The sequence below is a fragment of the Hemitrygon akajei genome, chromosome 23 (genome assembly GCF_048418815.1).
Source record: "Hemitrygon akajei chromosome 23, sHemAka1.3, whole genome shotgun sequence".
In the NCBI taxonomy this organism is placed as follows: domain Eukaryota; kingdom Metazoa; phylum Chordata; class Chondrichthyes; order Myliobatiformes; family Dasyatidae; genus Hemitrygon; species Hemitrygon akajei.
This window is the reverse complement of record NC_133146.1, coordinates 3930737-3948105: the sequence shown is the minus strand read 5'-3', so window position 1 is coordinate 3948105 and position 17369 is coordinate 3930737. Positions and strand designations below refer to the sequence as shown.

Sequence of the window (17369 nt, the reverse complement as noted above, 5' to 3'; positions counted from 1 at the left end):
GAAGGAAGACGTGCGCTGGATGCGCTCTGGTCGATCACCGAGGTTGGTCCCAGGCGGCGGGTCGAGGAGGTCGGAGAAGGTCGAATTGTGGACTGAAGACTTTGATAATTGAGCTCCAACGGTTGTGCACGAATTGACTGAACTCTAATAATATTTGGCACCTTTTCTTTTCCTTTTTTATATATTGTATCGCTATTAATTACCTAGTTTTAGTAAGATTTATAAAGTGTACTCTGTAAACGTACATGGTGTGCGGTCTGATATTGTGTGTGCAAGTTTGTACTAGTGTGCATTTCACAGCATCCGTGCATACGGGAGACACGGTTTGGCGGGTGGACGGATTTTCCCCTAGACATACGTCAGTTGATAACGTGAGCGTTACACTTGTGGAGTGTTCATCCCAGGATTGAATTGCAGAGAGCAATGCGTGCGTGTTGAGGGGGGTGGAGACTAGCGTGCCGGATGAAGTGTTACTTCAAGGTTTGAGTGCAGTTAAAACTTTTAGCAAAGTGGAGATTGTATCGCAGAACTTTGATTTTGAGACAGGTACAGATATAGTGTTAGTGCAGACAAGTGAGGACATAACAGGGGCGGAGTTGCCAGAGGAGATTGGCGTCACTGGGGAGACAGGGCCGTGGCACCTGCAGAGTGTCGGGGAGGAAGTGGCCAAAGCTCAGCGAGCAGAGTTGCCTGCAGAGGGGGGAGGAGATCTTAGGGAACGGATTCTTTCGGTGCTGGAGGATGAAGGGAAAGAGTGGTCAGATTTGGAAAAGTTGGTCAGTTCCTGTACCACAGAGAAAGGCGAGAGTTCAGAGTTGGCCTCTGCACTAACCTCCTTAGCGAGGAGGGCAGAGGGGCCCCGCCAGAACATGAGTTTTCTTGGGGTTAGTGCTCACTCCAGAGGGTGAGGAGGATTATGAGACATGGGTTGAGCAAATGTCACAGTTGTTGAGTGAGTGGCAGTGCTCGGATGAGGAGAAGCGACAGAGATTAGTTGAAAGTTTGCGGAGAGAGGCGGCTGGGGTAGTGCGAGGTGTGAAGGTTAACCAGCCTTTGGCCACTCTGAAGGACTATATGGAGATTTTGGAAAGTGCTTTTGGGTTGACTGGGAGCTCCTGGGGGAGTTTCAAAACATGTACCAGGAGGAGGGTGAGAAGCTCTCTGTGTACCTTTTATCAGCTAGAGAGACAGCTTAATGGATGGCGGCACCGGGGGGTCATTCGGACTGAACAGGTGGATCAGTTAAGGATATGTCAGGTATTTTGGGGTGCCCAGGCCGAGGACAAGATTGCTTGGAGTCTCCAGCAGTCTTATAAAACGAGCCCCCCTCCAACATTCGTTCAACTGATCAGAGATGTGAGGGGGGAATGAGCGCACGTTGAGGCCGTGGGAGGACTCTGTCAGCAGGGTGAGATCCTCAGTTGTAGCCCCCAGTGGGGACGGGAGAGGAGCCAGCTCCACCCGGCAACTGATAAAGGAGGTGGTGGCCGAGCTGAGGGGTTGGTAGGGAGGGCATTGCCCCCCCAGAGGATGGACAGTGCAGGATGCTGCGAGTGGCGGGTAGTCTGTGAGAAGAGGGGCGGCTGGTAGCGTGTGCTATAACTGTGGGAAAGAGGGATGCTTCCGGAGCGACTGAGAGAGGCAGGAGTGTGCTATAACTGCGGGGAGGAGGGCCACTTCTGGCAGGAATGTGAACGGCCAGACACCCCTAAGAGGGCGAGTCCCCAGGTATCGGGAAACTTAGAGGGGAACCAGTGAGGGAACGGCCTGGTGTCTCTAAGGGAAAACATTTCCAGCAATGTACCAAGGAACCCCCGAACGCAAAAGACCCTATTCCGGAAGGATTAGTGGGACCCCGATCCAGCATGTCGCTACAGATAGAGGGAATCTCTGCTAAAGCCATACTCGACACTGGGTCGCAGGTCATGCTACTATACTGTTCGTTTTACAATCAGTACTTAAAGCATTTGCCATTGACTCCATTCAGTGCACTGGAGATTTGGGGCGTCAGTGCTGGGGATTATCCATATGATGGGTATTTGTCGGTGAAACTGGAGTTTTCAGAAGCCGATGTGGGAGCGTCTGAAGTTTTGGAGACATTAGCGCTGGTTTGTCCGGACCCAGCTGAGACAGGGGGGGATGTGGGGGGCGCTTCAATCCCGGTGGGGACCAACACCCCTGTGGTGTGGAGGCTCATGGGGGCCTGCCAGGAGAGGGCCAGTGAGAACAGTATGGGGGCCCAGGCCGTGCACCCAGCATTTCATGCTGCTTTTGAGGAAGTGCGGCTCCGCCCTGGGCCAGAGACTGAATTTAAACGAGGGACTGTGTGGTGCACTTAGTCTGGGCCTGTGATAATAAGGCCCAGGGAAGTAACAAGAGTGATGGGAACCCCCAGATTTCCCAGAGTGCCTGATGGCGAGGCCCTTTTAGTGGACACCCCGGAAGACCTTGAGGGGAGACAAGATTTCCGGCTGGGGTGTCGGTGAGGCCCGAAGTGCAGAGGCCCTCGGTGGTACCTGCGAGGCAGATAGCTGTGAGTGGCAGGAACACTACGAAGAGAGAAATCACCTTTAAGAGAGGGATGCTGCTGGCGCATTTGTTCCCAGTGACGGTAATGTCAAGCACCCGTGATGCCCACTAAGGGGGAAGGATTGGAAAACAGAGGAAAGCTGACCGCTGAGGCCTTTAACTTTGGGGACTTTCCTGTGCCACCGGAGTGGAAACGCAGGCTGTTGGAGAAGATGTTGAAGCTGGAAGATGTTTTCTCTCTTAGCGAGTTTGATGTGGGTTGCTCCAAGAGCACTCGCCATACCATCCGAGTGACTGAGGACACCCCGTTCAGAGAGAGGTCACGGTGACTGGCCCCTGCAGATGTGGAAGATGTGCAGCAGCACTTGTGCAAGCTGGAATCATCACTGAGTCCCAAAGCCCCTGTGCATCCCCAATAGTAGTGGCCCAGAAGAAGAACGGAAGGGTACGCATGAGTGTGGACTATAGGACCTTGAACCGGCGCACTGTCCCTGACCAGTATACAATCCCGAGGGTCAAAGACGCGTTGACCTGTCTGAGTGGAGCGAAGTGGTTTAGTGTGCTGGACTTTAGGAGTGGATATTACCAGATCCCAATGAGTAAGGCCGAAAAAGAGAAGATGGCATTTATAGGATGCCCCAGGGCATATCGGGGGCCCCTGCCACCTTCCAGATGGTCATGGAGAAGACGGTGGGGGATATGAATTTGCTTGAAGTATTGGTGTACTTGGATGATTTGGTAGAGTTTGGAGCCACCTTGGAAGAACACGAAGCGAGGCTACTGAAGGTGCTATGTCGGCTAAAGGAGGAAGGGTTAAAACTCTCCCTGGACAAGTGTCAGTTCTGCAAGACGTCTGTTAGCTATGTTGGACACATAATCCCGCAGAATGGAGTAGCTACAGACCCGGCTAAGATAGAAGTGGTGACCTAACAGGGTTGACAGACACGCCCTTGAGTATGCACGTTCCAGCCAATTAGAGTTTCTTAGTGGTTGCATTTAACTCCCTTCCTTTCGTCTCAATCTTGTTGTGTCTTCACCAAAGCACAGCACCAGCTACGCTCCTTGCTTACCTTAGCCCTCATTCTAGGAAAGAAGACTACAGCTGAGATTGACAGTGTAAAGGAGCAGAATTAATTTAGCTTTAAGTTACTAATTACAGGCCGCAGTGTTGGTGCTAGCTTTGATTTGAGAGTTTTAGTTAATTATCCTGTTGGCCTAACATTTATTATTTTTCCCTTTGTTCTGCACAGTTCTTATCAATATTCAGTGAACTGTTTAATCTGCTTCAGTGTCTCTGCATTACTTGGATTATCACCACACATCCCTGTCATAGATAGAATGGACATAGAGAAGATGGTTTCCAATAGTGGGAGAGCCCAGGACCAGAAGGCATAGCCTCAGAATAGAAGGACGTTCCTTTAACTTTAGCCAGAAGGTGTTGAATCTGTGGAATTCATTGCCACAAATGGCTGTGGAGGCCTAGATATTGGGTATATTTAAAATAGAGGTCGGCAGGTTGTTGATAGGCAGGGGTGTCAAAGGCTACGGTGAGAAGGGAAGAGTATGGGGTTGAGAGAGAAAATGAATCAGGCATGATGGAATGGATTCAATGGGACAAATGGCCTATTTCTACTCTTTTGTCTTATGGTCCTTTTAAGAGCACCAAATTTCTTCATGTTCACCTGGCGGAGAATCTCACCTGGGCCCTCAACACCAACTCCATAGCAAAGAAAGCCCAGCAGCGTCTCTACTTTCTGTGAAGGCTGAGGGAAGTCCATCTCCCACCCCCCATCCTCATCACATTCTACAGAGGTTGTATTGAGAGCATCCTGAGCAGCTGCATCACTGCCAGGTTCGGAAATTGCACTATCTCAGATCGCAAGACTCTGTAGCAGATAGTGAGGTCAGCTGAGATCATCGGGGTCTCTCTTCCCGCCATTACAGACATTTACATTACATGATGCATCCGCAAAGCAAACAGCATTATGAAGGACCCCACACACCCCTCATACAAAGTCTTCTCCCTCCTGCCATCTGGGAAAAGGCACTGAAGCATTCGGGCTCTCACAACCAATCTATGTAACAGTTTCTTTCACCAAGCCATCACACTCCTCAATACCCAGAGCCTGGACTGACACCAACTTACTGCCCTCTACTGTGCCTATTGTCTTGTTTATTATTTATTGTAATGCCTGCACTGTTTTGTGCACTTCATGCAGTCCTGAATAGGTCTGTAGTCTAGAGTAGTTTCAGTATTGTTTCATGTAGCACCATGGTCCTGAAAAACGTTGTCTCGTTTTTACTGTGTACTGTACCAGCAGTTATGGTCGAAATAACAATAAAAAGTGACTTGACTTGCCTTGATCACTTGAAACATAGGCAAAGGATTAAAGTTGAGGAATTTGTGTGAGTTCACATTTTAATGACTTAATTTCTTGATGTTAGATGTATTACCCAATGTAAATACAGAATCCAAGTCCCATCACATTTATACTGCCTGCATTTGTACTCACCCAGTATGGTAATTGGATCAGTGCAATCTACTCACTTTGCCAAAATTCAAGAATAAGTCATGCCTGCCACTGATCAACCTCAAATGACAAAGCTTGGAAAATCATATCCCACTGACGGCTATGGGAGATATACACTGACTGCAAGCCCTAAAACTGAATCTCTTGCCAGTTACATTTACCTCCACACACTCTCTTCCACCGTAGTCAATGAACTGATTAACAGGAAGAGAGCATGTATAGCCAATGCTCTTGCATCCATTAAGGAGAAATGATCAAGTGTGACTTCCTACACCCAGCTATCTAGATTCACGAGAATTATCCTGCAAAACTGAACTCTTATTTAAGACATATTTTCACCTCCTCCCACTTTAAAAGTATTCCATAATTGTAAAGAGCTAGTGGTATCATAGTTCAAGTGAGATAAAGTAAATGAAAAATAGATGTACGTATGGACCCTGGAACAAGATATTAAATGCTCATATTTAAAATAATAGTTTGCCTATAATGATTTGGCCTTTGCAGAGTTAACACAATGACATCTTCATCAGACCACTCAATGTCAGTATAGTCTAAACCATATATGTCAAACTCAAGGCCCGCAGGCCAAATCCGGCCCGCGGTGGAATTACCTTTGGCCCGCGAGATAATATCTAATTATTATTAAAGCTGGCCCCAGTAATCGAAGTGCCTATGGCGTATGATATGGCTAATGCTGAGTTTATTCAGGTACCAGGTTTTCAGGGTTTTTAGTGTTTATTCGGCAGTCTTCTTCATAAGAAACGGAATTTGTAAAGTGAAACACTTTGTAGTTATAGCAGAGACTGAGACACATGAGAGCAGGCTGAAAAAACGGAGGCAACGAAAGCTGCGTTCGCACGCATCCGACTGATCCGGCCCACATGAAGCTGCATTTTGTTCAATCCGGCCCGTGACCTAAAATGAGTTTGACACCCCTGGTCTAAACAGAGCATCTCCATCCGAACATCAGAAGGTTGAGAATTCCAACTTTGTTCTAATGCTTGAACAATTTTCAAGCCAACACTACAATGTATAAGAACATTGCACATTATTAAGAACTGCCCTGGGAATAAGCCATTGTAAAATGGACTGTCTGATGAGATGTGAAAAATCACATGTCACTTTTAACAGCAAGAGACTTTTGTGGAACATAAACATTAACATGGATCAGTGGAATTGAATGGTTCCTTCCTGTGTTGTATACATTGCATGAATGAATACAAGCAGTATTATTATATTTTGTTCTATAATTTGAAAAGTAGCAATAACTTCAAATAATGAAAGAGCACTCACATGCAACTTCATCGAGGGCCGTGATCACTAGCCAACTGGCATTCTTCTCTGCCATCTTTGCACGCTGTTGCACAATTTTGTCTTGCCACGACATACCTGAAAGGGAGTTAAAAGCACAATTGTTGAAAATTTTAAGTCGTACTTTCACAACAACACTCAGCACCATTGTATCTCAAAACTTAAACCCGTCTTCACCGGTTTAGTCATTTCCTTAGGGGTCATCTGGTACAAAACAAACTTCTGGGCTCACATCAGGGATTTCACTGTTCAATGGACAAAATTAATTTATAAAATCACTATTACTCAAGCTTTGTACTTGAGTGGAGAAAACTCAAGTCTACACTGTCAGGCAAGGAATAGCACAAAATATAGCACTGAAAACAAATTCATCTCTTCAACATTTCACCTTTTGCCGTGACTATGGTTTTTAAGTGTCATCCAGCCTCATGGGAAGAAAGCCTGCTTGTATTTACTCTAACAACACACACAAAATGCTGGTGGAACACAGCAGGCCAGACAGCATATATAAGGAGAAGCACTGTCGACGTTTCGGGCCAAGACCCACATCAGGGTCTCAGCCCGAAACATCGACAGTGCTTCTCCTTATAGATGCTGTCTGGCCTGCTGTGTTCCACCAGCATTTTGTGTGTGTTGTTTGAATTTCCAGCATCTGCAGATTTCCTCATATTTGCTCTTGTATTTACTCTAACTATTCTCCTCAAATTTTATATATTTATATTGAATCTCCCCTCATTCTCTGCTGCTCCAAGAAATAAAGCCATAATCTATGCAACCTTTCCCTATAACTCAGGTCCTCAAACCCCAGTAACATCTTTGTAAATTTTCTCTGCACTCTTTCAATCTTATTGATATATTTTGTTAGGTAGGTGACCAGAATTGCACACAATACTCCAAATTTGGCCTCAGCAACGTATTATACAACTTCAGTATAACATCCCAACTCCTGCGTTCAGTGCCCTGATTCTTGAAGGCCAATGAGCCAAAGTCTCACTTTAAGATGACAGCCTTTAATACCATGGCAGGTCATTATGAATACTTAGTAATGCCCTTTGTACAGGTCAACAATCCAGTTGTCTTTCAGGCACTTATTAATGACATTGAGTGAAATGCTTAAAAAGTTCATGTTTGTGTATCGCAATGACATTTTGATTTTTTTTTTTAAATTTCTATGAGAAGCATGATAAGGCAAAATTGCAGTCAAATGGATGAGTTGCCATGTAAAAAGCAGACAAGTCTTTCTTTCTTTTCAAATCTTTTTATTAATTTTTAAGAAAAACATAAGTAAAATATAAGTACAAAACATTTGAGAGTACATAATAGATTAACAATCAAATATGTATTAATCAATACATAAAGTCTCCCAAACTCATAGTATTAATGTAAAGGAATTAAGAAAAAAAAAGAAACCCCCCCACAAAAAAAACTAAAAAAAAACTAACCAACATGGGCAATTGCATAATGTTAAATACATACAGTAGTGCCGATGACTCCCAACCTCCATCCACACAATTCAGGATAGTAACAATAAGGTTCAGGATCAGACCATTTAATTCATATGAAAATGTTGAATAAATGGTCTCCAAGTTTCCTCAAATTTAACTGAAGAATCAAAAACCACACTTCTAATTTTTTCTAAACTCAAACAGGAAATAGTTTGAGAAAACCACTGAAATACAGTTGGAGGGTTAATTTCTTTCCAATTCAGTAAAATAGATCTTCTAGCCATTAGTGTAACAAATGCAATCATTCGTTGGGATGAAGCGGATAAACGCTTATTATCTATCATTGGTAGACCAAAAATTGCGGTAAAAGGATGTGGTTGAAGATTAATATTTAAGACTCTTGAAATAATATTAAAAATATCTTTCCAATAGTTTTGTAAACAAGGACAAGACCAAAACATATGGGTCAACGAAGCAATATCAGAATGACATCTATCACAGGTTGGATTAACATAAGAATAAAATCGAGCAAGTTTATCTTTAGACACGTGAGCTCTATGTACAACCTTAAATTGTATTAGAGCATGTTTAGCACAGATAGAGGATGAGTTTACCAATGATAAAAAATTTTCCCATTGCTCAGTAGATATAGGGCAATGCAATTCTTCCTGCCATTCCTTCTTAATTTTTTCTGATATATCTGGTTGTACATTCATAATCATATTATAAATGATAGCTACTAAACCCTTTTGACAAGGATTGAGAGCTAAAATTCTTTCTGTAATGTCCAATGGACATTCTTTCGAAAAAGACTTTAGTTCATTATATAGAAAATTTCTAACTTGTAAATATCTAAAAAAATGGGTTTTAGATAAATTATATTTATTAGATAACTGTTCAAACGACATAATGTTATCATCCAAAAACAGATCACGAAAACATGTTATACCTTTTGTTTTCCATAAAAGAAAAGCTTGATCTATAGATGATGGTCGGAAAAAGTAGTTAGATATTATAGGACTTGACAGCATAAACTTATTCAAACCAAAAAATTTACGAAATTGAAACCAGATTCGTAATGTATACTTGACTATAGGATTAGTTATCTGTTTATTCATTTTGAATAACGAAAAAGGAAGTGAAGATCCTAAGATTGAGATCAATGAGAAATCTTGCACAGATTTACATTCCAAATTTACCCATTGTGGGCCAGCAACTGTAGTCGATTCTTGTGTCCAAAATATCAAATACCGTATATTAACTGCCCAATAGTAAAATCTTAAATTTGGTAGAGCCAAGCCGCCCTCCTTCTTAGGCTTCTGTAAATATTTTTTACCTAGCCTAGGATTTTTGTTCTGCCACAAATACGAAGATATTTTAGAGTCAACCATATCAAAAAAAGATTTAGGAATAAAAATTGGTAATGCTTGAAATAGATATAGAAATTTAGGTAGCATCATCATCTTAATGGCATTAATTCTGCCTACCAAAGACAAAGATAGTGGGGACCACCTATTAGCAAGTTGCTTAATTTGATCTATTAAAGGTAAAATTAGTTTTAAATAAATCTTTATGTTTTTTTAGTAATTTTAATACCTAAATAAGTAAAATAATCTGTAACAATTCTATATGGTACCTGATTATAAATTGAAGTATGCATATTTAATGGAAAAAGTTCACTCTTATTAAAATTCAATTTATATCCAGAAAAATTACTAAATTGAGCAAGCAAAGAAGAAATAGCAGGAATAGATCTTTCAGGGTCAGATATATATAATAACAAATCATCCGCATATAATGATACCTTATACATCGTCTCCCCACGGGTAATACCTAAAATATTGGGTGATTCACGAATGGCTATAGCCAAGGGTTCTAAAGCAATGTCAAATAATAAAGGGCTTAAAGGACAACCTTGCCTTGTACCCCGAAATAACTGAAAAAAAGGGGATCTTTGATTATTGGTGAAGACCGAAGCTAAAGGTTTCTGATATATTAATTTAATCCATGATATAAATTTTGAACTAAAATTAAAATGTTGCAATGTATTAAATAAATATGACCATTCGACTCTATCAAATGCTTTTTCGGCATCTAAAGAGATGACACATTCTGGGATTTTAGATGAAGAGGTATAAACAATATTAATTAATTTTCTAATGTTAAAAGATGAATAGCGATTTTTAATAAATCCAGTCTGATCCTCAGAAATAATCCGAGGCAATATATTTTCTAATCTAATAGCCAAAATTTTACTAAAAATCTTAAAATCCGTATTCAGCAAAGATATAGGCCGATAGGATGCACATTCAGTAGGGTCTTTATCTTTTTTAAGAATTAAGGAAATAGAAGCTTCATAAAAAGATTGTGGTAGTTTACCTATACTTAATGCATCTTTAAAAATTTTACAAAGCCAAGGAGAAAGTATGGAAGAAAAGGATTTTAAAAATTCTGCAGAAAAACCATCTGGACCCGAAGCTTTACCCGAGTTCATTGAGAAAATAGCCTTTTCTATTTCAGACTCCGTAATAGGTGTGTCTAAAAATACACTATCCTCAACAGTTACTTTTGGAATATTCAATTTCCTTAAGAATTCATTCATTATAGAAGAGTCCTTAGTACATTCTGATTGATATAAGGAATTATAAAAATCTTGGAAGGCTTTATTTATCTCTTTATGATCAATCGTCAAAGTACCATCTTGTTTGCGAATCTTAGTAATTTGTCGCTTATCCGAAACAATTTTCAATTGGTTAGCTAGTAGTTTACCAGACTTATCTCCATATGTATAGAATTGAGCTTTCGCTTTAATTAACTGACTTTCAATCGAGGAGGTTAATAATAAACTATGCTCCATTTGAAGTTCCACTCTTTCTTTATAAAGTTCTTTACTAGGGGTCAATGAGTAGATCTTGTCAATTGCCTTAATTTTATCAACTAATGTTAATATTTTAGAATTAGTTCGTTTCCTAACTCCGGCAGAAAATGAAATAATCTGTCCACGAATATATGCCTTAAAAGTATCCCACAAAATTCCACTAGAGATCTCTGCTGTAGAATTTATTGAGAAAAACAAATCAATTTGCTGTTTAATAAAGTTAACAAAGTCAGAGTCCTGCAGTAAAACAGGATTAAACCTCCAACCTTTAGTACTAGATAGATATATGAATCCGTCACCTTGATAGATAACTTCAAAGGTGCATGATCAGATATAGTAATAGAGTCATATTTACAATCCATAACATCTGTAAGTAAATGCTGATCAATGAAAAAGTAATCAATTCTTGAATAATTATGATACACATGGGAAAAGTATGAGAACTCTTTGTCATTAGGGTGTAGAAAACGCCAAATTTCACAAATAGCTGAATCAATCATAAAAGAATTAATAAGAGAAGCCGATTTATTCGGAAAAGTTTGAGTGGGCTTGGATCTATCCATCAAAGGGTTTAGACAACAATTAAAATCCCCGCCCATTATCAATCTATATTGATTCAGATTGGGAAAGGATGTAAATAAGCATTTAAAAAATTCAGGACAGTCAGTATTTGGAGCATAAACATTAACTAAAACAACTTTTTGATTAAAAAGTAAACTAGTAATAAGCAAAAATCTACCTTGCGGATCTGAAATTGTTTCATGATGTATAAAAGCAGTTGATGAGTCTATAAAAATAGAAACACCTCTCACTTTGGCTTGCGAATTTGAGTGATACTGTTGGCCCTTCCAAAACCTAAACAACCGCTGACTATCCACCTTCCTTACATGAGTCTCTTGTACAAAAATAACATTAGCATTCATTCTATGGAATACTTTGAATACTTTTTTCCGTTTGATCGGATGATTTAAACCATTAGTATTCCAAGAAACAAAGTTAATAGTCTTATCCATATTGACAATATATATTACAATTAACATATAAGTTTGAAAGAAAAGTGAACTCATGAACCCGGAAGAAGGAAGTAAGTTCAAAGGGAAACCAGAAGTCACAGCACTGCAGCCATTTTTGTAGTTTCATATAAGCCCATGAAATAAAAATAAGCAAAAAGCAAGCGAAAAAAAGAAAAAAAAGAAAAATCCCCCTCCCACCACCCTCAAAACCCCAGGAAAAAAGCCAAAAAGAGGCAAGTGAGCGATCTAATACTAAAATTACCCCCTTGTCTCAAGACGGCAACTCGAACGTAACAAAGTTAAAAAAAATACAAACAACCCACATTATAAAAAAGGGTTGATATAGCAAAAGTTAAAATATAAAATTAGTGTTATAAATGTATATAAACAAAAGGGTTAAAAAAAAGAATTAAAACAATAAATGAAAGTTTAAAACTTTCAAACACATCAAAACAGTTATGACGCGCCAAACACTGGAGTCTGTCGGGAAGAAGAAACTCCATTTTATTTTTTTTCCCCAATCTTAATATTCAAATATTAAAAGTGTAAGAGAGAGCGTATATCGATTTAAAAAAAAGAAAAGCAAAAAAGAAGAAAAAACCCTGATAGGTTATTTTCAACGCTAATAGATTAATAATATATATTAAAAAAATATAAAGTCAGAATAAACCCAGCAAAAAAAAAGCTTTAACCGTATGTAAGAAATACATGTAAACCGTATCAAAAAAAACCAAACGTCAATCTATAACAGATCCAAATCTATAGGCTAGATTACATTGGTCAGCCCGATAGAATGTCATTGTTCCAGGAAAACTTGAGCATCCGCTGGCGATTTAAACAGCCGAACAGATCCATCTTGGAGAGTGACTCTCAGATGTGCTGGAAATAGCAGCGCTTGCTTGTAGCCTTTCTGGTGAAAATTCGACATGACCGATCTAAAAGCCAGCCTAGCCCGTAAGACCTCTGGGCTATAATCCTCCAAAATGCGAAAATTAAAAATTTGATGGGTTATCATGCCTTTTCGGATCAAACGTTCTTTGATATGAGGATAATGGATTCGGAGAATTACGTGTCATGGTTTCAGACTTGAATCTGCCTGAAATCGTGATACCCGATGTGCCCGATCGATTATCGGGGGATTATCCAGTACCTCTGAGCCCAGGACATCCACTAGAAATTTAGAGAAGAAAACGGTAAGATCACCGCTTTCAAATTTTTCCGGGATCCCAATTAACCGGAGATTTTGTCTTCGAGAACGATTTTCCAAATCAGTAATTTTAACTTTATAGCGATCCATCTGTTGAAATGTCGAAGTTTGCTCTTCTTGTATTTTTCTGATTATACAATCCTTCTTAAGAGCGGCTTCTTCAAGAGCCAAAATACTTGCTTGTTGTTTTTGTGATTCCAGTGAAAGGGTCAGGAACTTTTCTTCGAGTGATTTCAAACGTTCGTCATACTGTGAAAACTTTGCGAATATTTTTTTCTCCAGATCTTCAAATTTGACTTCTATAAGCTTCACAACTGTTTCTAAAGTTATCGGTTCTTTCGTCTGTTTCGGTTCTTTTGCTTTAGACATTTCAGCAAGTTGAGAATAATTCAAATAGTTTAAAAAGAAGAATTCTGTATGTTTAGACCCCTTTAGAATAAGTTTAAGGGGTGTTTGTAGGTTAAAAAGACGTAAAAGGTTTGGAGCAAAGCCTAGATGCGGTTTACTCCATGAGCGCCATCTTGAGACCCCAAAGCAGACAAAATTGATAAGCCTGAATACAGGACTGAAGGTATTAGATTTGAATGTGCACAGTATATGGAATAAGGTAGGTGACGTAGCACAGCTACAGCTTGGCATGTATGATCCTGCAGGCATCACTGAATCCTGGCTGAAGGAGGATTATAGCTGGGAGCTTAATGTCCAAGGATACACATTGCATTGAAAGGAAAAGCAGAAAGGCAGAGGGGTTGACTTTGCTCTGTGTGTGAAAAATGAAATCAGATCATTACAAAGAGGTGACATAAGGTTGGAAGGTGTCAAATCATTGTGGATAGCGTTAAGAAACTACAAGGGTTAAAAACCCCCAGACAGTAGTAAGGACGTGGTTTTCAAATTACATTGGAAGATAGAAAATGCAAGCAATAAGGGCAATGTTAGAATAGTCATGGGGATTTCAATATGCAGGCAGATTGAGAAAATCTGGTTGTTGCAGGATCCTAAAAGGATTTCTAGACTTCCTACGAGATGGCTTTTTAGAGCAGCTCGTGGTTGAGCCCACTAGAGGATCATCTATTCTGGATTGGTGTTGTGCAATGAACCAGAATTGATTAGAGAGCTTAAGGTAAAAGAACCCTTGGGGCAAGTGATTATGATTGAATTCACCCTGAGATCTGAGAAGGAGAAGCTAATGTCAGATGTATCAATATTATAGTGGAGTAAAGGGAATTACAGAGGCAGGAGAGGAGTTGGCCAGAATTGAATGGAGAAGAACACAGGCAGGAATGATGGCAGAGCAGCAATGGCTGGAATTTCTGGAAGCAACTCGGAAGGCACAGGATAGATAGATAGATAGATAGATACTTTATTCATCCCCATAGGGAAATTCAACTTTTTTCCAATGTCCCATACACTTGTTGTAGCAAAACTAATTACATACAATACTTAACTCAGTAAAAAATGATATGCATCTAAATCACTATCTCAAAAAGCATTAATAATAGCTTTTAAAAAGTTCTTAAGTCCTGGCGGTTGAATTGTAAAGCCTAATGGCATTGGGGAGTATTGACCTCTTCATCCTGTCTGAGGAGCATTGCATCGATAGTAACCTGTCGCTGAAACTGCTTCTCTTTCTCTGGATGGTGCTATGTAGAGGATGTTCAGAGTTATCCATAATTGACCGTAGCCTACTCAGCGCCCTTCGCTCAGCTACCGATGTTAAACTCTCCAGTACTTTGCCCACGACAGAGCCCGCCTTCCTTACCAGCTTATTAAGACGTGAGGCGTCCCTCTTCTTAATGCTTCCTCCCCAACACGCCACCACAAAGAAGAGGGCGCTCTCCACAACTGACCTATAGAACATCTTCAGCATCTCACTACAGACATTGAATGACACCAACCTTCTTAGGAAGTACAGTCGACTCTGTGCCTTCCTGCACAAGGCATCTGTGTTGGCAGTCCAGTCTAGCTTCTCGTCTAACTGTACTCCCAGATACTTGTAGGTCTTAACCTGCTCCACACATTCTCCATTAATGATCACTGGCTCCATATGAGGCCTAGATCTCCTAAAGTCCACCACCATCTCCTTGGTCTTGGTGATATTGAGACGCAGGTAGTTTGAGTTGCACCATATCACAAAGTCCTGTATCAGTCTCCTATACTCCTCCTCCTGTCCATTCCTGACACACCCCACTATGGCCGTGTCATCAGCGAACTTCTGCACATGGCAGGACTCCGAGTTATATTGGAAGTCTGATGTGTACAGGGTGAACAGGACCGGAGAGAGTACGGTTCCCTGCGGCGCCCCTGTGCTGCTGACCACCGTGTCAGACCTACAGTCTCCCAACCGCACATACTGAGGTCTATCTGTCAAGTAGTCCACTATCCAATCCACCATGTGAGAGTCTACTCCCATCTCCGTTAGTTTGTGCCTTAAGATCTTGGGCTGGATGGTGTTAAAGGCACTAGAGAAGTCAAGGAATGTAATCCTCACAGCACAACTGACCCCCTCTAGGTGAGAGAGTGATTTGTGCAGCAAATACGTGATAGCATCCTCCACTCCCACCTTCTCCTTATACGCAAACTGAAGAGGATCCTGGGCGTGCCTGGTTTGTGGCCTCAGATTCTGTATTATCAGCCGCTCCATGGTCTTCATCACGTGCGACGTCAAGGCAACAGGTCTGAAGTCATTCAACTCCTTTGGTTGTGGTTTCTTCGGTACCGGGACAATACAGGATGTTTTCCACTGTCTGGGTACTCTTCTCTGCTCCAGGCTCATGTTGAAGATGCGTTGTAGTGGTTCTCCCAGCTCAGTCGCACAGGCCCTCAATAATCGTGGGGAAACTCCATCCGGTCCAGCCGCCTTGCTGGTACAGATCTTCCTCAGTTGACTTTCCACCTGTGCAGCCGTAATCCTGGGCGTGGGCAAGGTCTCCTGTGAGTGGCTATTTTCCTGTGAGGGAAGTAAGCCTGGTGTGGATTTCTGCGGTGAGGATGAGATTGAGCTGTCGAACCTGTTGAAAAAGTTGTTCAGCTGGTTCGCTTTCTCCACATCTCCACTTATGTTCGCCCCCCGCTTTGCACCGCATCCGGTGATGATCTTCATCTCATCCCACACCTCCTTCATGCTTTTTTTCTGCAACTTTTGTTCTAGCTTCCTCCTATACTGCTCCTTTGCCCCCCTTATCTGTACTCTGAGTTCCTTCTGAACTCTTTTAAGCTCCAACCGATCACCATCTTTAAAGGCCCTCTTCTTCTGGTTTAGGAGGCCTTTGATGTGACTAGTGATCCAGGGCTTATTATTGGGATAGCAGCGAACAGTTCTAACAGGGACAACTGCATCCACACAAAAGTTAATATAGTCCGTTGTGCATATATACATCCCAAAGAGGAAGAAGTATTATAAAGGCAAGATAACATAACGGTGGCTAACAAAAGTAATCAAAGCCAATATAAAAGCCAAAGAAAGGGCATATAATAGAGCAAAAATTAGTGGGAAGTTAGAGGATTGAGATGCTTCTAAAAAACCAACAGAAGGCAACTAAAATAGTCATTAAGGTAAAGATGGAATACAAAAGTAAGCTAGGCAATAATATTAAAGAGGATAACAAAAGTTCCTTCAGATATATAAAGTGTAAAAAGAGGCAACAGTGGACATTGGACCACTGCAAAATGATGCTGGAGAGGTAGTAATGGGGAACAAGGGAATGGCCTATTTTGCATCAGTCTTCACAGTATGTCAGAAGTTCAAGAGTGTCAGCGGGCAGAAGTGTGTGAAGTTGCCATTACTAGAGGGAAGGTTCTTTTGAAACTGGAAGGCCTGAAGGTAGATAAGCCACCTGGACCAGATGGTGCACACCCCAGGGTTCTGAAAGAGGTGGCTGAAGAGATTGTGGAGGCATCAGTAATGATCTTTCAAGATTCTGGAATGGTTTGGAACAACTGGAAATTGCAAATATCACTCTACTCTTCAAGGACAGGGAGAAGAAAGAAAAGTATAGGCCAGTTAGTCTGACCTCAGTGGTTGGGAAAATGTTGGATCCATTGTTAAGGATGTGGGTTTGGTGTACTTGGAGGCAAATGATAAAATAGGCCATGGTCAGCATGGTTTCCACAAGGGAAAATCTTGCCTGACAAATCTGTTGGAATTCTTTGAAGAAATAACAAGTAGGATAGATAACGGAGAATCTACTGATGTTGTGTACTTGGATTTTCAGAAAGCTTTTAACAAGGTGTCACACATGAAGGTGCTTAATAAGTTATGAGCCCATGGTTTTACAGGAAAGATTCTAGCATGGATAAAGCAGTGGCTGATTGGCAGGAGGCAGAGTAGGAATAAAGGGAGCCTTTTCTGGTTGGCTGCTGGTGACTAGTGGTGTTCCACAGGGGTCTGTGTTGGGACCAATTCTTTTTACATTATATGTCAATGATTTGGATGATGGAATTCATGGCTTTGTT

The 17369-nt window shown here is 41.1% G+C and overlaps 1 protein-coding gene across 4 annotated transcripts in view; it reads right to left on the bottom strand.

Annotated features, from left to right (window-relative positions):
* The window catches only part of xpnpep1 (X-prolyl aminopeptidase (aminopeptidase P) 1, soluble), a 107024-nt gene that overhangs the window by 65491 nt on the left and 24164 nt on the right, over positions 1–17369 (bottom strand). For all 4 annotated transcript variants that reach the window (XM_073026865.1, XM_073026866.1, XM_073026864.1 and 1 more), the window contains exon 7: positions 6354–6449. In XM_073026865.1, coding sequence (XP_072882966.1) covers positions 6354–6449 — 96 coding nt within the window. The remainder of the gene's footprint in view (positions 1–6353; positions 6450–17369) is intronic.